This window comes from Panthera onca, chromosome D3 (genome assembly GCF_046562875.1).
Source record: "Panthera onca isolate mPanOnc1 chromosome D3, mPanOnc1 haplotype 2, whole genome shotgun sequence".
Lineage (NCBI taxonomy): Eukaryota > Metazoa > Chordata > Mammalia > Carnivora > Felidae > Panthera > Panthera onca.
Window position 1 is genome coordinate 78775151 of NC_138350.1, and position 20953 is coordinate 78796103.

Here is a 20953-nt window from a genome sequence, read left to right on the forward strand (position 1 = left end):
GACTCCCTAATACAAAGCTTGCTTTTTGATACAAGAAATGGTACTGAATCACAGTAATCTCACACTTTTAAAACTATGGGGATTATGTTTGAATTGTCCAGAGAGAACCTGGTCATGCTTATTCTAGCATGGATGCGTATCAGATCATCGATGACCCCTCAAGCAGGATTAGGCCACTTGCTAAACTAAATTGAAATTCATTCATGTGACCCAGAGTTACTGAAAGGATGCTTTTATCAAAAAAGGCTCTCCAGGGACACCTGGGTGGCTCAGTTGGTTAAGCGTCCAACTCAGCTCAGGTCATGATCTCCAGGTTCATGAGATTGAGCCCCGTGTAGGGTTCTGTACTGACACTGCAGGCCTGCTTGGGGTTCTCTCGCTCCCTCTCTCTCTGCCCTTTCCCCTCAAAAGAAATAAATACATATTTTTTAAAGGCTCTCCAAAACACTCTGTCCCACTGATGAAAACATATACTGAAAGATACCTCTCCAGACAGACCTCTCACTACACAGGAGCCTGTGTGAAGTTGTTCTACACATAGTACAATAAGATGGTCCACCTGGGGTCGGACACACACAATGCCATTTCTAAACAGTAGAAGAGAAAGGTAGGGCCACCAGAAGCCACGAAAACCCAAGTTGCAAAACCACGTTTGGGCTTACTCATTACAAATGCGTTCTTTGGCTTCTCAGAGGAGCCACTTGAAGGTCACCTCCACTTAAAATTCTTGGCTCGGGAGCTCCTTGTTGCTTTATCACCTGAGTCTATTAAAATTCTGAGACTAGCTGATGATCAAAATTCTACCCAATTTTTTTTTTTCTCCGTGGAGTGGGAAGAAAAAAGAAACAAACGCGTGAGTCTATTTGAAATCGTTTTATGAATTTTAATCATAGCAAATGTGTTTTAACAGTAGTCATAAAATCAACATTACCACATATACAAAGGACAAGACACCAGTTTGGCATACAAAAATACCATATATTAAAATGGGGTTCATTGGAAAACCTCAGGACTTGCTAAGACACCATCTACAACAGAGAGAGCAAGCAAGAGTGCTTTTAAGACATTCAGATTTATAAACAGCAGCTTGATATCCCCCTTCCAAAGTCAATTATTTGGCAACATTTGAACAATATTTTCTACGCAGCCCAGCAGCTCATTTATCTGTAGGGCTATTTGGCCCTTTAAAAGAAAAGCTCCCAAAATAAATAATCCACATAATTGTAAATGAAACACGTCAAGGACTTGAGTTAGCCTCTGAGCAGCATTAATCTAGCCATTTGACTGGAGTATTAGTTATCCAGAGGGCCAGGGAACCCACCAGTGGAGCTGGAAGAAGGGCAGGAACCCCGTGCAGCAGCTGCATGGCTTACGTCGGGGAGTTCCTCTGCCCCACGCTGAAACCAGCCTCCCCACCTGCAACCGTCAAGTGAGGCAAACAGGAACACGTGGTGGTATAGAAACTATATATATAATAAATGACAACAACCAGGAGAAAAACCAAAATAGTCTCGAACGAGTCTTCCCAATAGTATCAACCTACTCAAGTCAGGATACATCCACAGGCACAGGCATGGCATTCCACTGTGAAGAGGCCATTGTGAGAGTTTGTAATGATTCAGCAACCACCTCTAAGAGGAAGCTCTCAAATTGACCGGTGTGTGGACAACCCAGGGGTCCTCCTTGGATCCGCTCATCAGCTGAGCCCATTCCCTAGATGTCTTCAACTTCAACACCCTGAACTGAATTCGGTAGGCCATTCTAGAATGACAAATTGTGCTTGGCTAAGTTATTCCTAGTTGTCCTTGTGTTTTTTTCTTCAGCTGGTTTCTGCCATGATGGACCTTCAGCTCCTTTATATTTGGTTTTGGACCCATAATCCCATTATAGACTTCCCTCCTTTTATGCAAGTATTTTCTCACCGTCTTGGGCAGATCTGCCCATCTATTGCTATAGATCCAAGATCACGTCCCCACTGCTCCCACACAGTGGGTGGGTTGTCTCTCAGCCAGAAACATCAGACCAGGACTTTTCTGAAGCACAGTGTAAGACAGCAGCTACCCTGTTCTCCCACTGTTTAAATAGAGATGACACAGATTGAGGTTGACACTTGTTTCCCTCATGGGGGCATTTGCCTCATCTATTTCCTCCTTCTTATAGCCCATGCTCCTTTACCACCAACACATTCAACTGTCTTACTTCTGGATTCTCAAAAAGCAAATGTCAAATCAAAAATCGAATGTCCCTTTGGAAAACTCTTGTTAGAATCACCCAGTAACTCACAGGAAGAACACAGAAAACTTCCACATGAGCTATTAGCCCTACATCCTGTGGTGATGAATTTAGAGCAGTGTTCTAGAAGAACAGGGACAGCTATGAGAGCACCCCCAGAAAAACAAATACATGCTGTCACAGACTTTGAGAGACTCCTCTGTACTTTGCCCCAAATATTACTGATTGTCCCTAAAAAGATCATAATATGAATAGTATCAAAAATCTTAGACTAGAATAATAAAGTCCAGCTAACGAGATGAGTGTTTTCAAGCACCACTACATCACAAGTGAGAGATACATAGTGGGATACCCCAGGCAGTGAATCCTGAAAAAAAAAAAAAAAAAAAAAGGAAAAAAAAGAAAAACTCATTGGCCCAACTGTGCAAGGAAACTTGTGCAGAGAAATCAGAGCTACGTTGCAAGAGTTCAGGAATAATGGTACTCCCCGCATGATGCTTGAGCAGAGCCAAAAAACAAGCCATTTGGAAGACAGAAATTAAATGCCCCACCTGTTTATGTTCTTCAGTCATCAATGGCTTTCCAATAAAATGTATACAGTAGAACCCACCTCTTTGTATATTTGAAAAGTCTCATGGGTTTATTTCTATAGACATTGCCAAAGGTAGTTGGTTTGATATAATGTATGCAGCCTATAGCATGTGCTAAGAAATTAACATCTAAATTCAACATCATATAACCCACAAGTGGGAAGACATGACTAATAACATTTTTACTTGATTTTTTAACTCTTATTACAGCTACATTGTGTGTGTATCTACATATATGTCTATACCTACATGTGCAGATATAGATATATATCTCTATACAGTGAATCAGGTCAGAAAAAAAAAAATCAATGGCTTGAATTGCCACTTATTTTTTTTAGAAGTATTTCATGCTTAATAAAATTTAACTGATCTTCATTGCTTTTGAAATAGACTACTATTTTCAATAGTTACTGAATGATCTTGATCACTTAATTCTTTGGAGCTTCTGTTTTGGTAAGGGTTACCTTGTAAGTGATGTTTTACTGGTAACGATGGAAATGGCAAGGAACGGTCTTTCCTTCCAGGTCCAGGACAACAGATCAACTGACTGGTGACTTCTTGTGTGGAAAGAAAACACTGACTGGCCGGCAGCAGCATTCTTCTCAGATAAGATAGAAATTCAAAACTTTTCGATATCACTCCTCATACCAATAGCCTTTAGACCTCTAAGTTCCTCTTAAGCCTAAAGAAAAACTACCATTTTGGCAAAAAAACCAAGCTAAAAAGAACAGTCATGCCCACGGATGAGTTCTAGGGAAAAAAAAAATTCACCGATTCTGCTCAGTCGAAACAAATGCGATGTTTATGAAATCTAGACTGGAATAAATTCCATACTATCAGGAAGAATCTCATCTTTCTATGAAAACGTATTTCTAATGGAATTTTCTGCTTTTCTCTACTCACTTAAAAAGCAATTTTAGTCATTTTAATAACCCTCAAGTCTTTAAATTCCATGGGCAATGTTTTTTAATGTCAAAAATAAAAGTCTTTGAGCAAGGCTGCAAATTTTTAATTTGTCCAGTGATAACTGAAAGGAAGAACCAAAGAGACTATAAAACAGTGTCAAATCTCATTCTAAAATCGTACCTATGTTTTAGTCTGGCACCTGAAAAAGGATGCCCACACATGCCCACACCAAATACAATGACAAGCTGGCAGACTTCAAGGGCAAACGAAAACCCTCTATGAACACTGCAAAACGTGCTTGCTCTTACATTTCACACCTTACTAATGCAGTGAGAAGTTTGAGTTAGATGATAGAAGTGAAGAGGAATTTCATTTGACTTTTTTTTTTTTTTTTTTATCTGTAACATTTACTTTTTGGACATAAGACCCTAAACACAGTTTCACAGTACAGGTCATGCATAGCTTGCAAGTCAAACATTTTACAGCTACTGTCTAACTACTATTTGGGGACGATAGAGTCACATGCAGCTAATGATCCCAGAAAAGGGGCTTCATAAAGCACTCTTCAAGCTTCGCCGATCATTCTTTGGCCCAACGTACGTAAGTAACAACCCCTAAGGGCGATCAGTACATTTTTATTGTCATACTTGAGATCATATACTTTTTAAGCCCAGAAAGGAATTTTTCAACCAACTGCATGTTACTAAACCACAAACTGTCTTCTTGGCCTTACTCTGTTACTCTATTAACACTCTGATGCTAGATCCCAGTGCACACCCCTCCAGAACTGCACTGTCCACTATGGTAGCCACCAGCCATATGTGAGTGACTATGTTTAAATAACTTAAAATTAAATAAAATACAAAAGCCAGCTCCTCAGTTGTACTCCCCCATTCCAACTGCCCACTAGCCAATGTGGCTAGTGGCTACTATCTTGGACAGCAGAGGTTATAAACCATTTCCATCATCAGAGAAAGTTCTATTGAACAGACTAGATCTCAAAGGCTGCACCAGCATACGGTTTAACCTTCAAGGGACCTACTCTTAAGTCATGCGCAAGATTAAACTTAATTATATTCTTAAAGAAAATACCTTTTAGCTTTCTAATCATAAACTATGACCGGAACTGAGAACTAATTTGCCTTTTCATCACAACTTATGCCCCAGGTCACTACACAAAAATTTTCCAAAGACAATGCTGTTTTGATAGCATACTTGGCTCTATTTAACATATTAAGCATTCTCTTGCTTATGTCAAGATCATTAATAAAGATGAAAATTCATGCTTCTTAAGGTTTACTATTTACACAACACTCATTGTCCTTTATATAAGAAGGGGGAGGGGAACCAATGGTTTGCAATTTCAAAACTTCAAATCGCATTGTTTTTATTAAATGTCTATACTCTTCCTTCAATCAACCCTCCTGTCATTTCCCAGAGAGGTAGATGCTAACTAAAATGAATATATATATTAAAAAAAAAAAACCCTAAAGCAATAGCTGAGTTAGTAAAGTGTATTTGTCCACCCTCAAAAAGATCATAGCCCAACAGAGATGTCAACTGGCCTAGGCAGGAGCAAGAGAGAACTACAGTGCAAAGTTCTCGACTCCCCTTTGCTGCAGAATTCCAAGCTGCCATGTGCCTCTGTGGGCCTCAACGGACTCATGTACAAAATGAAGCCAGCAGAGGCTGCTTTCAGCTCCAACTTTCTGTGCTTTCGGTTGTGACTTTTTCATTGATGTGCAACTGTGACTTCTGGTTGATTGTGTCACTGGACTTTTGTCACAGGGGGCAGATGAGTTGTTAGTGTCGTGGGTAAATGTCGGAAGAGGCCAGAGCAGTGGGATGTCAACCATCATGAAAACATCAAGTCTAGGAAAACTTTATCTGCAGGCTGAGATATGACACACACACACACACACACACACACACGTGTGCACAAATGCACACCTTAACGAGCGGTGCATGAATAACTGCAGGCAGAATCCATTTAAACAGGATTTCTCATGTCAGTAAGACTCACACAAAAAATTCTCGTTTAGGTGTTCTTGCTACCTTAAACTGTAAAGTCAAGAATCTATCACAGAGCCGATTAATTTTGCACTGCTTCACGGCAGCTCTAGCATGAGATTGTTTTTTAAGTTACGTGGACATTTTTATTCTACAGCTTTGCACTAAGAAACACAGGGCGCTGTATCATCACACACATTAGTGTCTATATATAACCTACTTAACACGTAGAACTCTAGGACACGCTACACTACAGGGCCAGTCACTTCCTACTGTACGTAAACAGATGTAGATTATCATTCAAAAAATTAACTTAAATATGGCCTGGCTGAAAATTGCAAGGGTAAAAGCCCATTTGAAATGTAGCATTCTTAATGCGACATTTTGGTGTGTTTTTTCTTTCTTTCTTTCTTTTTTTTTTTTCTCCAAGAGGAATAGAAATTAGGTCAGACATGCATTATGGCAGCCTGGAAGAGTTTGAGAAATTGACACTAACCCAACAGTATATTATGTTACGTAATAGAGGACAGTATTTAGCTAATATGATACCTAAATTATTAATACCAAATAAATCCTAGATTATTTGTTGTATAATGCCCAATAGCTTACACAATAAAATGGCATTTTAACCTAATTTCTACTTTGAGCTTTCAAATACACTTGCTTTATGAATTCCATAAAAGAAATTAGAAGAGAATTGTCAAACTCATAGCTATTTCTGAACGCACACACATCCAGGTACAGGAATTTACCCTTTGATGCCAGTAGATCTTTCTTCGTGAGCATCTATAGACTTACTACACACTGAAAAATATTTGAGAACTTCTGATGGAACTGGTCCACTGAAATTGGGAATGTGAGTTGTTAGTTTACCTTGTCACTTTTCTCAATAACAACATATGTTGAAATACAAGAGATTTTCTCACTGACACCAGCAAGAGGACACCGGAATTCTAAATGGTTTAGCTCTCATGGAATAGTATCTTTCAAAAAGTAATCATGGACCGTCTGTTAAAATGCCAGTCTAGGTTTGGCATCGACGGTCAACACTCGTATCTATTACGATACCTCCAAATCGGGAGAAGAGACAGAATCCCTTCTGTTACTCGCCATTCGTGCCTCACAGGATACAGGACTTGAATGCATAGAAGAGGATCAAACGTTGGAAGTGACATGCGAGTAACACTTCACTGTGTGGGTCCCGGTGCTCAAGAGGGGGCCACCGTTTCAGACCCTGGACTCAGGCCCACAAAGTCTTACTCCCGGGATTCTTCTGAAAAGATTCAAAACCTGAGGTAAATCAAACGACACACACACGCACACACACAAATACGCAATATTTACATTTAAAATCCTTATTTCGTGAGATGGCTTGAGAAAAATTGGCATACAGGGTTCCTGTGGGATTAGGCATTTCTCATGATTACTCAGTTTATTGCTCCCCTGTTGGGCTTTCCGTTTAATAAACACATAGCGAGCTCTAATTACAAGGGAAGGAAACTGAAGGTACGTAACAAAACACGGCACGCTGGAAACACTTGTTCAGACATTTTCTTCGAAAAACGACTGTCCACTTCACTTATTTTAATGTGGGTGCCGTTCCAAAAGTATAAAAAGCCTTAGCAACTGAAGGAAGGCTGGGTTTCCGTTAAAAAGGGGAAAGAAACCGGCGCTGCATGTTGCCGCTGGATTTTTACATGGATTCTCAGGTTTAATTCTACTGTATACATAGCATCTTGGTTTTAATCTACCACATTTAGAGAAGATCACATTGTATGCACTTGCACGGTTTAACGTCTAAGTAGAATACGTCTGTCTATCTTGTAACATGATTTTGAAAAATCATAAATTACAGTCCATTTAATAAACGATTATGAGGATGCATGCAATCGTCTTCGAAGCTCTTGCCGCCAATGCTCAGAATGATTTGCCTGGCGTGTCGTTGAGACCTCGCATCTACCCTTCGTGTCTGTCTGCGGTTCATCAAGCGGCAGGCCCAGAGGCCAGCGCTCGGCACCAAACGATCAGCGTCGTCCCCCCATCTCCTCACTGCGACCCCATCACCAACACCTGCTCAACCCCCAGTTGGCACCCACGAGAGACTTCCTTCCCTTGCAGCCCCGTTCAGCCACAGGATATCACAGTGAAGCGCTTAGAAATGCAAGACATGTTGTGCAGCACGATGCCCAGAAGGAAGACGAGGACGCAGGCCACCAGGATCACAGTGCACACCCCGGACCAGGTGGAGCTTTTCACCACGCCCCGCCGGTCCGGCTCCTCCTCCGCCGCCTCCTGGGGAGCCCCGCCTTGCAGGGGCTGCTGTTCTGCCGGGATGGTCACCACGGTGACGGACTTCTGCTGGCTCCCGGGCAGCAGGCGGCAGCCCATGTCTCCGGGCAGCAGCGCTCGCTCCTTGGCGATGGGCAGGGGCAGCATGTAGCACCCATTGCTGGGAAGTTTGATGAAGACCGGGGTGTGCTCGGACGCGTGCGGGATGGCGATGACCGCGAGGACCTCGGGGTCGTCGGGCAGCTGCGACACGGAGAAGCCCGGGGGCAGCTTGGTGATGCCCCGGCACCAGGGGCACCTCACGTCCTTCTGGCTCGTCCTCATCTGCTGGAGGCACACTGAGCAGCAGGTGTGTTTGCAATCCAGCAACTTGGGCCTTCGCCGGGGGCTGTAGTAATTGAAACAGATCTGACATTCCAGCAAGGAATCTTGGGAGAGCGTCTCCATGGTGGGCTGGGCGCGGGAAGGCCAAGGCCAAGGGGAAGGAGCGTGTTCTCAGAGTCCAGAACCCCCACGCCTTCCTTGTCGTCTTGCCAAAGTCGTGAGATCAGGTAGCTCACAGGCACAGGGCATGCTCAGGCGTGTTCATTTCTGGAGGAAACAAACAAACAAAATGCACAAAAGTTAATGACTTCAAACAAGCCGAGATGGTCAGCACATCGATGGACTTGTGCACCACCATTCAGACGTTTTGACGCTGGGTCAAAAGTGTAAAAATTTCCCACTCGTGAGGCTACGGGATTCCCGCTTGTAACGTCCCATGGAAGGTAAATGAGTTGTCTGGGTGGCTTCTTACGGTAAATCCTTGGCTCATTTCTAAAGGGAACACCTTCGTGGCCGTGGATGCTGCCCCATGTGTTTGATAAAGGGGGAGTCTTGATCCTGTTCTGTGTATTTCTGTGGACCCTGGGTGGTTCTTCTAAAATACACTGGAGACATTCTCCTGTTTTCGGCAAGTTTCTAGCATTTCCTAAAAGTCAAGGTCTTTCCTTAGACCCTCTGGTCTTCTTTTCCTGACACTACTTACCCTACTGTAAGTATTCATTGCTAGATTCAGGCAACTTCCCAAACCTAGGGACTCCATGTAACTAGCTCGCTCATTTTATACAGGCTAGAACTATTCCTCTCTCATAGGAAATTAAAACGATGCCTCCAAAGCAGCACACACAGGCATCTGTTATTTTTTTCCCACCAAATCATTGAAACAAAGTAATTCTTGTCATCTGGTTTTAAAGGAGACAAAAACAGAACAAAACCCCAAACCCACCGCAACAAAAACCAGCAGTAGCATCGCACCTTCAGGCAGCGGCATCACAAACGCACATAAAGACCACTTGTATCTTTCAGTCAGTTCTAATTTCATTACTGTTTAGGCTTGCATCCGGCAACGGGACCCCAAGCAAATACTATTAACTCGCCAGTCGTAACCAAGTATTAAGTAGTGAAAGGCTGTCAGAGAAGATGGTAGGCAGCCCCCCACCATAAAACATTAACAGCAAAAACAGGGTTAGCCTCCTGGTCTCAAAAGGAGGCAGAGCAATTTAACCCGGGTTTGAAGAACCCGCTAGCGTGCCAGTGTTTCAATGAAGGCTGCCCAACCCTGTTTCCTGTTGAAAGCATCCAAATTACGCGTCTCTGGATGGAGTCACGGTGACTCTGGAAGGAACGACCCAACCACTATTGCAGAAATAACTGCTAGTCCAAGAACCCCATCTGCCCCCAGAGCCACGAGCTAATGACACGGAAAAGCTCCTGCACGTGCTTCTTAAAAAGCAAACCTTTTTCTAACTTCCTTTGTGAAATTAAGAGGGTACTCCTTGCCAACAACATGATTGGTTAAAAATCAAAACTAAAAATGCAGAAAAAGCTGAAAGTAAATAATCACTGGCAAAAATTCACAGCGACAGTCAAAAAGAGCGACGTATCGTAAAACATTTTAGCTGTAGTGAGAGTGCCTAAATGCAATTATTGAAAGTCAGATAGAGTAACGGCATTCAGGAAGTTCGTATCATAATCAACTGCATCTTTATCCAGTGATTCAAGAAATGTTTACTGAATAATGGAAATTTGCTAAGGGTAGGCCTTAAGTGTTGTCACCGGAAAAAAGATATATATTAGGTGATTGACAGGTTAATCAGTTAGATGGGGGTCTTTTCACAATGTGTATGTGTAGCAAATCACCACCATGCACACCTTAAATATCTTACAGTTTTGTCAATCATACCTCAATAAAGCTGAAAAAAGTAAAAGTAAAAAAATAAATATCTCTAGAGCATCTATCATGCACAAAGCACAATGCTAGTAGCCTACTGTAGGATATAAGGATAAATCAGATCCAAATCCTACTCTTAAGCAATTTAAGGTTACGTATGAATAAAAACATGAATAGATTTCCTCTCCCACTCATTTATTCATTCAAATCATTATTGAACATCTAACACATGTGAAGCATTATGGTATTTGTCTTTGTCCCTTGTAACTAAGACCTTATCACTGCCCATAAGAGATTCCCAGCCTAGAGATAACCATTTATGTATGTAAACAGTCGTAATATAAATACAAAGTGATGCACGCCCTAGGGGAGCTGGAGGAATCAGGAATGGCTCAATGAAAAATCTGGATTATAGAGAGGATATTTAGGCATGGAAAATCAGGGGACAGTTCATTTTCAGTGTGAGCAAAGGAAAGAGCGTGTGCAATTACAGAGTTATTTCTCAACCTGCAGCAACTGGCTAGAGGACTTTTTTCCTAATACTACAGTAACTTAAAAATGCCCACTCTGATTAGTCGGCAATCAAAAAGAACAAAATCTTGCCATTTGCAACTACGTGGATGGAACCAGAGGGTATTATGCTAAGCGAAATTAGTCAGAGAAAGACAAATATCATATGACTTCACTCATATGAGGAATTTAAAATACAAAACAGATGAACACAAAGGAAGGGAAGCAAAACTAATATAAAAACAGGGAGCAGGACAAAACAAGAGACTCTTAAATATAGAGAACAAACAGAGGCTTGCTGGAGGGGTTGTGGGGGGCGGGGGAAGGGTTAAATCGGGAAGAGGCATTAAGGAATCTACTCCTGAAATCATTGTTGCACCAGATGCTAACTACCTTGGATGCAAATTAAAAAATTAATTAGGGGCACCTGGGTGGCTCAGTCGGTTTGAGTGTCTGACTTCAGCTCAGGTCATGATCTCGCGGTCTGTGAGTTCGAGCTCCACGTCAGGCTCTGTGCTGCCAGCTCAGAGCCTGGAGCCTGCTTCGGATTCTGTGTCTCTCCCTCTCTCTGCCCCTCCCATGCTAATGTTCTGTCTCTCTCTGTCTCTCAATAATAAGTAAATGTTAAAAAATATTTTTTAATTAATTAACTACTTTAAAAAAAATCCCCACCCTGGGGTGCCTGGGTCTGTTAAATGTCCGACTTCGACTCAGGTCCCGATCTCCCAGTTGGTGGGTTTGAGCCCCATGTCAGGGTCTGCACTTGTGGAGCCTGCTTGGGATTCTATCTCCCTTTCTCTCTGCCCCTCCTCCACTGGTGCTCTCTAAATTTTTTTTAAAAAGCCCACTCTAAGAGTTTTATAGTTTTAGCTGTTATGTTTAGGTCTCAGATATAGATGCCTTTGAAAGAAACAGAATGCACACAGAACCTGCAAGCACCCTCCCACTGGCCCAGCTGGGGAGCACAGTCCTGCAGGGAGAGGAGAGGGGAGCGTGAGCACAGCCACGCGCAAACCACAGACCACAGACCACAGACCGTGGACAGCCTGGAGCACCAGACCAAGGATGTGGGACTTTGTAGCGGGCAGTGGGAAAACACCAGAGGGTTATGAGTCTGAGAGTGATTCATTAGGTAGTCATATTCAGGATAGATTGGAAAGACCTGCTGGGAAGCTATTATAACATTAGACAAGAGGTAATGAGTAGTTGAAGGAAACAGTGGCAATTAGGATGAAGAGATGAGAAGTGCCGAGTGGTTCTAGAGAAGCCTGTGGGGAGCTGGCCGCGTATGGCAATGCAGGGCTGTGGTGGGAGAAGTCACAAGTGAAGTTTGAGAGGAGGGTGGCATCCTTAAGAAAAACAGGGATCCGAGAGAATGACCATGAGTTCTGTTTGGGTCCTATTCCACTTGAGTGTGGGGAAGATATATGAAATAAATTTTTCAGGAAGATATGAAAAGAGTCAAAAATAAATAAATAAGTAAAGCTGAGGCGTGCCTGGGTGGGTGGCTCAGTCAGTTGAGCAGCCAACTCTTGATTTTGGCTCAGGTCCTGATCCCAGGACTGTGGGATTGAGCCCTGGGGTGGGCTCCGTGTGGAACGTGGGGCCTGCTTAAGATTCTCTCTGCCCTTCTCCTCCTTTCGCGTGCTCTAAAATAAAAAACCATAATCATAATCAAATCTTTTTTTAAAGGCTGAAAACGTGGGGCTGATATTGCAGACAAGGGTCAGGCTTAGACCTCAGAGACCCAGCTGATGGCCACAGAGAAGAACTGTCATCCAGAGACAACAGAACAGAACGGAACAGAGAGATACCCTTGGGGAACACATAGCTAAGTCTGATCAAAAGGAAGAATTGGGACAGAAGTAGAAGGAAACCCATCAACATATCCCAGCACGTATTGCCGGCGAAAAAGAGGTCTGAGCAGCACAAGGTTATGGAGAGGGGACCTTAGGCGTTGGCGACCGCAAAGGCATCAGTACTTTTGAGAGCGTTTTCAGGGCAGTATCAGGGGCATACTGGAGTCTGCAGGGTGCTAGTGTGTGAGTACTAGAGTCCCTTATGAGATGACGGTGTGAAGTGAGGGGGCAAGCTAGTAGCTTGGAGGGAGAGGAATCAAGAGACACTTTGCTTTGAGAACAGAGAGCACAGGAGGCAGGAGGACTCCAAGCCAGGCGGTCTGTGCTGCGCTGTCCAACACAGGGAGCACCAGCCACAGGTGCAGGTGAAGGTAGTGTGTGGCGTCACCAAGGGGCACGTCCACGGGCTGCTGCAGTGGGGGGTGAGGGAGGCAAATCCCCACCATGTTAGCAGTTAGGGTAGAATGTGCTAATCTCATACACAAGGTACTGAATTTGTTTTTTCTTTGCGTGCACACGTGAGCAGGGGAGGGGCAGAGAGGGAGGGAGAGAACCCCAAGCAGGCTCCACGCTGTCGGTGCAGAACGGGATGAGGGGCTCGAACTTACGAACCGTGAGATCGTGACCTGAGCCGAAACCAAGAGCCAGATGCTTAACAGACAGGGCCACCCAGGCGTCCCGTGCATTTATTTTTTTTCTTAAAGAACAAAAACAAGACACAGGGTTTGCTGGTGAACCTTGGCAAATGCTCTTATCTCTTCTTACCGTTAAAGCCCATGGACAGAGCTAAGGTCACAGTATTACAGACCATAGGGAGATGTGAATGTGTGCGCATGCAAAGGACTGACGGCTTTGAGCTATGGTGACAGAAATGACAACATCGGGGAGGGGTATGAGGAAAAGCACAGATTCCTGCAATTTTGTGAATTTGGAAACAGCTTTGCTTAACCATGGCCTTTAGGACAACCACCTTCAATATACATGGAGCTGGAACAAAAAGGTTTTCTTGACACCAAAATGAAAACAGTGACCACCAATTTATTAACCTTCCTTCTTGCCAAATTATTTACCTTACTTCCATATAAAAACGTGGGAAGCAGCTTAGCAGAGGAGGAAGGACAGGGGCTTTGGCCTCAAGGAATCCTGGGTCAAATCCTTGCCCTATCACTATCAGCTGTGACACGAGAGCAGGTCATTTAACCTCTGGAAGCCTGCTTCCTCACTGACTAATGAGTTAAGACGGAGGTGTAGCTGAAGATCAAGTGAGTTGAAAGAGCTCGAGTACTGTGCCGTAGTGAAGGGTGCTGGTGCTCTCTCTCTGCCCCCTGACCCCAGACGCCTTCCAGTGCTGCATGCCATCTGCCCAGAGAGCGCTTCCTGACTCTCAGAGAGCTGCCATTTTGAACAGCTTGGGAGGAGGCATGCCAGTGTTCGTGTTGGTAGTGCCCCAAGACCTGCCACACCATCATTTTTCAACAAAACCAACATGCAATTTTATTCATGAATTTATGTTCCAAGTAATGTTCACCTAATTGGTGTTGAGCTCCCTTAAAATTAGATTATACCACTGGATTTCCAACACTATCCAAGGAAGGCTAGGCCCTACAATGTAGGCTGAGCACAAGAACAGAATGGGGAAACAGTTCCAATTTACATGCCCAGCCACTCAAGCCATTTTGAAGGCCGCATCTCTGATTTATACATGGATTTGCCCTATGGTAGGCCAGCCTGTCTGCATTCCAGTGTATTTTCTGCAGCATAATTAGTAATTATGATGATTAGTTAGGTAAAGAGAAGAAAATTTATGAGGCTATGGACCGAAGCTAATGGCGAATCATCCCATTTCCCTTTCTTCAGAAACTGGAAAGGTGTGAGTTGACTACAGAAGAAAGGGAATGGAAACGAGGCCCACATAAGCTGGAAAATAAATTCAGAGTTCCTGGCCAAATGCATCACACACAAAGCACACACTGGCGGAAGCTTTAGAAACTGGAGTTTGATGTTTATTTCCTTAAAGGAGCAAGATACACACTCAAATAAGACACTCATTACACTTAAAAGGAAAGTGCACTTTAGTGGAATGCGTTCAAACAGGTGTATATGGAAATATCCTGGAAGAATTTTTTTTTAACTTTTCCTTTTTTAAAATTTTTTTAAATGTTTTTATTTTATTTTTGAGAGAGAGAGAGAGAGAGAAAGAGAAAGCAGGAGTGGGGGAAGGACACAGAGAGAGGGAGACACAGAATCCGAAGCAGGCTCCAGGCTCTGAGCTGTCAGCACAGAGCCTGATGCGGGGCTCGAACCCACGAGCCGTGAGATCATGACCTGAGCTGAAGTTGGATGCTCAACCGACAGAGCCACCCAGGCGCCCCAACTAGAACAATTTTTAAACGTCACTGCCATTTATTTTGAAAGACTCTAAAGATCAAAAATCAGATCACAAAAAGAGGAATAGTAGCTAAAGGTGAACATTCTCAAGAAAATTATGACTTATAAGATAGAACTTATTTTCAAACATATTTTCATAAAACAGTACTTAGTTTCATAAATGATGTCAGCAGTACAATATACAGATCAAAGGCCTTGAATAGTCATCGAATGCAATACTAGCTCATGCCCTGGTTTAAAATACTTTTAAAAATGAATTGAGATTTGTGTAAATAGAGGGAGGTGCAATTTGGGGTGGGGGTGGGGATGCCCAAAACTAAAGGGTTGTGTATGTTGCTGTCGTCTGGGGGCAGTGGATAGCTGATGCTTTACAACATTGATCCATCCATTTTCACAAAATAAAATTTCCTCATTTTTAAAAACAGCTGTATAATTTTAAGCACCTTTATAAAAGGTGTGGGTATGATAAAGCCCTACCATGAATTTAGTGGGTGGTAAAACAGCAAAGGTCTCCAATACTGAATTTTTATAGTCCCAGTTGCTGTTAGAAGTTCAGGTATATAAGGATAAATAAGCCGATGAAGTAAGTAATGCAGATAGTTTTATTCTGCTTGCACTCTTAAGACTCTTCATTCATTCTGATTTAGATTTGTGGCTGTGACATGGGACGCCTGGGGGGTTCAGTCAGTTAAGCGTCCGACTTCAGCTTAGGTCATGATCTTGGACTTTGTGAGTTCCAGCTCTGCATCCGGCTCTGTGCTAATGGCTCAGAGCCTGGAGCCTGCTTTGGATTCTACGTCTCCCTCTCTCTCTGCCCCTCCCCCACTCGCATTCTGTCTCTCTCTCTCTCTCAAAAAGATAAATAAACATGAAAAAAAATGTTCAGGTTTGTGGCTGTGACATTAATTGGGAAGCCTCCCTCAGAACTGTGGCATGAACTGACAGTGATTACATCTGGCTGACCTTGAGCTGTCCCATCTGATGAACTCCATGAGGACCTTAAATTCAATGGTTATGCTGAAAAAAAGTCAAAGTCAAAGATTAAACTAGACACTGTCCTGCTTCGCTTACTCTTTTGAAAGAGCATGTCTTTCTGATGCAGATAATTCACTTCATTCTTTGAGAAAATGTAAGTATTTGAAATGGGATTAAATAAAATAAATACAATTCCATTTAATTTGGTATTTCAGCTGGCAAGACCACTTAGTTACATTGGATCTTCACAAACACTCTCATCAGGGGCAAGAATGGGAATGGCCTGGTGGTGACAGATGTGTCACTGACTTTTCGTCCTCTGACAGCCGAGAGCAATCCTTTCAGGACACAGTTGCCCAATACATGCAGACTCCCACTGGTGTAACTATCTCTGATTTAATGGAGAAGGCAGTGGATTCTGGGACTCTGACAAATTTTAGATGAGAACTCCATCAACCCAAACTCAAATATCTTCATTGCTTCCTCCTCTGACCATCCTTGGTCTGCTGTATTTAACGATGTAAGGAATCTAGAAAGTGAACACTGTCACTTATGAGTCTTGGGTGACCAGAAGGATGCAGCAGGGAATGATCTGGAGCCAGACTGGTCTGGGTGGCAGAGGTAGGCAGGGTGGGCCAGAGATACCGTGGCTAGGCAGGCAGAGGGCAGCAGGTTAGCCAGAATGCCGGGGTCAGCCCCTGGACTGCTGCAGTCCACATGGACCAGGCCACGGGACAGATGCCAGTTCTGTCCTCTGAAAATGCACACAACCAAGCAGCTGAGATGGAACCACAGTCTGCAGAGATGTTGTTCACCCTGGCACATCTCATTTATGCAGAAGTTAGAAGAAAGATGAACGAATCTGACCCATCCATCATCCGGCAATGCGTATTTAAAATCAAAGTATATTGGAATCAAAACATTTTAGGAATTAAAGCCAAATTTCAGAATGGCCATGAGTGATAATAACCATTGGTTTTTGTTTCTTCCCATTGCTATCAAACACTCATTGATTGCTCTTAGGGGTCAGGAGGTGAGGATTTTAGCTCTAATTCTACCCTAATCAGATGGGTTACCTTAAGCAAGTCAGCTCTCCACGAGCTGCAGTGTTTTCACCTAAGAGGGCACTAGACTAGATGATCCCCAAAGTACCTTCTAGCAAACCTAGTTCTACCACCTGAACACACTCACACTGCTGGGTTTCCAATGGCCTGACAGAGTTATCAGGCTGTTTATTCTGTGCTTATAATACCTGACAGATAATTTGTAAATATCATGTTAATGATCTTGTAAGAATGCACATCTAAGTGAGAGAGCGGCCATCTCAATAACTGGGAGGCAACTTATGTTAGAAATTTCTTCTTTTGTGTCTCTGCTTTAACGAATGAGTCTAACTAGAGCTAACACGCTAACAGAAACAACCACAACTTCAATTTGTAGCAACAATCCAAAGAATAACCATCTTATGTCTCATCAATAACCTTCTTAGATAAGTAAGATACCGCTATTACCCAAACTTGCTATCGGGTGAAGGTGGGTCCCAGCTTTCCCTTGAAAAGAATTCTGCACAGCTGTCCCCCTCACACAGAGGCTAACGCTGGCATAAATCAGACACTCTGCCTCACCTTTGCTTGTTCTGATCACCAAGTAATGGTCAAGGAAAAGTTGCAGACACTCATAAACACAGAGAAGAGATATAAAGACCTGTCATGGGATTCCCCAGGCTCCCTGGAGAGAAGGGATAATAAAAGATGCCATCAGACAGACAGGCAGGCAGAACAAAGGGAAAATGATCAATTACCCCAACTCCTAGAATTCTGAGTACAGCTGAAGGAACCGACAAGTCAGGCATACAAGTAAAGCCAAAGAAATGAAAAACAAACAAAAATCTGAAGCCTTCTCAATGGCTGGTCATCTACTAAGGCAAAACATTTCAGCAAATATTTATTGGGAACCCAGCGTGTACCAAGCATTACCCAAGGCACTGGGACACTATGGCAAACTAGAACCTTTGCCCTCAAGGAGCCTGGATGTGCACCTGAGGGAAGAGCTACGGAGAGAGATCCACAGGGGTGGGGGGGGAGGGCAGACAGAGCACTGAAAGGAGCTGCTTATCAAGTGATCGTAGTGTTCAACGGATCATGCACAGGGCTTAGACAGAACTACCAAACAAAGAACTATCACTACCTGTTAGTGATAGTGTTAGATAGATAGTGATAGATAGATAGATAGATAGATAGATAGATAGATAGATAGTGATAGATAGATAGATAGATAGATAGCGATAGTGTTAGATATTGTTAGAGCCAGAGAGGCTGCTGGAACTGAAGAAGGAGGCTACCAGCTGGCCCTCTGTTCTTTCTACTCCAATGACACTGGAGAACAGAAGAGTCAGAGGGAAGGACACCAACATTTCCTTTTAGGATTAAGCATCACATCAGATTCATGTGGGCATCACCCCAGACAGCAGTGTGGGCTCCGAGCCTCCAAGCCTCAAGAGAAGCAGGGATTTGAGGTGGCACCTCAAGGCAGTTTAGAGACAGCCTATTAGGTCATCACTGGAGGAGGAGGGTCTGAGCGCTTAGAGTTGTGCATTAAGGACCAAGAGGCTCTAAGCAGGCAAGCTCCTTGGAGAGCCAAGGCCCCTCTCTGCTGTGGGTCCCCACGGCCCCTGCTCTTCTCATGCGGGGTACAGGGGACACCTGAAGGCCCCAGACAGACTTCCTATGTATATATTTCCATCTCCAAAATGTGAGTCACACATGTGCATTGCATGCTTCTTTTCTTGCCCAACCACCAATGCCAGCACAAACTGAAGCCTTCAGGCAATTTGTTTTTCAAAGTGTTCCCAATACATTTTATCTATATCAGGGACCCACAACCTTCTTCTATAAGGAGGTAGATAGGTGGGGCGCCTGGGTGGCTCAGTTGGTTAAACGTTTACTTCGGCTCAGGTCATGATCTCACAGTTCGTGGGTTCAAGCCCTGCCTTAGGCTCTGCACTGACAGCTCGGAGCCTGGAGCCTGCTTCGGATTCTGTGTCTCCCTCTCTCTCTGCCCCTCCGCTGCTCACGCTCTGTCTCTGTCTCTCAAAAAATGAATAAACATTAAAAAAAAAAAAAAAAGAGGTAGGTAGGTATCTAAGGCTTTTAGGCTTTGTGGGTCATACAGGCTCATTCACAAATCCTGAACTCTGCAGTCAAGGTTGTGGAAGCAGTCAGAGACAACAGACAAGGAACAGTGCCTTTATAAAAACAGGCTGAAGCTGGATTTGGCCAACAGGCCATGGTTTGCTGACCCCAGATCTCCATCATTCCTCCTCAGCCCTGCCCTTCATCCCCTAAACTCAGTATATTACTCCACAGACACCCATCCTCGCGTCAGCTTCCTGCTCTAACATTCGTTGTCTCACCTCGTTCCTGTCAAGCTACAGAAGGCAAAATATTTTCATAGTTATTCAGGGGAGACAATAAGAAAACATCAGCTTTATAGAAGCAATGCCTTTTCAAATGACTGTTCACAAAAACAGGAAGAAAGAGAGGTGAGCAAAGAATACAGACAATTTCCATCAGTCACCCGTCCCAACAAGTACTAAGACCACTCATGAGAGCATAAAGGTAGGGTTGCAGACTTCCTTCACACTTAGAAATACAGATCTAGTACTTCAATGAAATGGGCAAGAACTTTAGAATTCATCGTGACCACTCCAGATTAAAGATGACCCCTAACTGGATGGAACTCCAGAGACACGATGGTAATGCCACTTGACTGTCTAACTGTGGACACAATCCTCTGTTCGTCTCCACAGGTATGGCAGGCCAAGAAATAGCTGGACAAATTGATTTTTTATTTTTATTTTTTATAAAAATTTTTTATGTTTATTTACTTTTGAGAGAGAGACAGAGTGTGAGCGGGGGGAGGGGTAGAGAGAGAGGGAGACACAGAATCCTAAACAGGCTCCAGGCTCCGAGCTGTCAGCAGCACAGAGCCCGATGCGGGGTCTGAACCCACGAACGGTGAGATCAGGACCTGAGCCGAAGTCGGATATTCAACCGACTGAGCCACCCAGGCGCCCCTGAACAAATTTAGATCTGGCTGGGTGAATCTCAGCTTTACACTGTAGCATCTTATGGTCGTTCACCTTTATCAAGAAGGAACATTGGGTAAATTTCCCAGACACACAAAGAATTCCTTCCAGGTGCCACGGAACATGTATGATGATGACAGCTCCACTCATCTGAGGTGCCCTAAGGCTAGAAAGGGTGCAGGACAGGAAAGTCTTGGCTCAACCAAAAAAAAAAAAAAGTAAAAAAATCTAACTATTGGGACTCATCTACTTTTACATATTTAAAAAATATATATTTCTTAAATTTCTTCAGATTACCCAGAAAGCATTCTATATTAAACATTTGGAAGGTTCAGCACATGAAAAACCCGGTGGGTTTATGGCTATCTCTTTAAATAAATCTATTCAGAAGCCATTCATAAGATTATTCTCTTTGAGCAGAGTGCGTTTATGGCTGCGGTCTCTCTACCCTGCCGTCAATTTCGATGATTCATGGCATAAGTTAAGTCTCAAACCGAAGTTGCTAAGGATTCCTAAAGGCATCGGCACTAAACGAAACCCAGGAAGCAGCATGGGGGGGGACGGGGGGAGTCAGCTGTCAGCCTGCGTGCTACACTTCTGCTTTTTCTGACATTCAGCTGCAGCAATTCAATGAGACTTGATTTTCCACTTAAGCAAGGTAGGAAGAAAAAAGTACACCCCTCCCCCAAACTGAATATTGAATGGTAGTGCAACCAAATGCCACCGATCATTAACCCATCCTTCCCAACCAAACAAGAAATCCAAAAGATTTCTCCTTTGCTTTCTTAGATTTATTTCTACGTCAACACTGAAGTAATATTTGACAATAAAGTGCACGTATTTCAAGCGTGCCGTTCAAGGAGTTTTGACAACTGTACACAGCTGCGTGACCACT

The 20953-nt window shown here is 43.4% G+C and overlaps 1 protein-coding gene across 6 annotated transcripts in view; it reads right to left on the reverse strand.

Annotated features, from left to right (window-relative positions):
* Positions 1-858: 858 nt before the first annotated feature.
* The window catches only part of RNF152 (ring finger protein 152), a 79117-nt gene continuing 59022 nt past the window's right edge, over positions 859-20953 (reverse strand). For all 6 annotated transcript variants that reach the window (XM_060613989.3, XM_060613995.3, XM_060613991.3 and 3 more), the window contains one exon: positions 859-8618. In XM_060613989.3, the coding sequence (XP_060469972.1) occupies positions 7863-8474 (612 nt within the window). In that variant the 5' untranslated portion in view covers positions 8475-8618 and the 3' untranslated portion in view covers positions 859-7862. The remainder of the gene's footprint in view (positions 8619-20953) is intronic.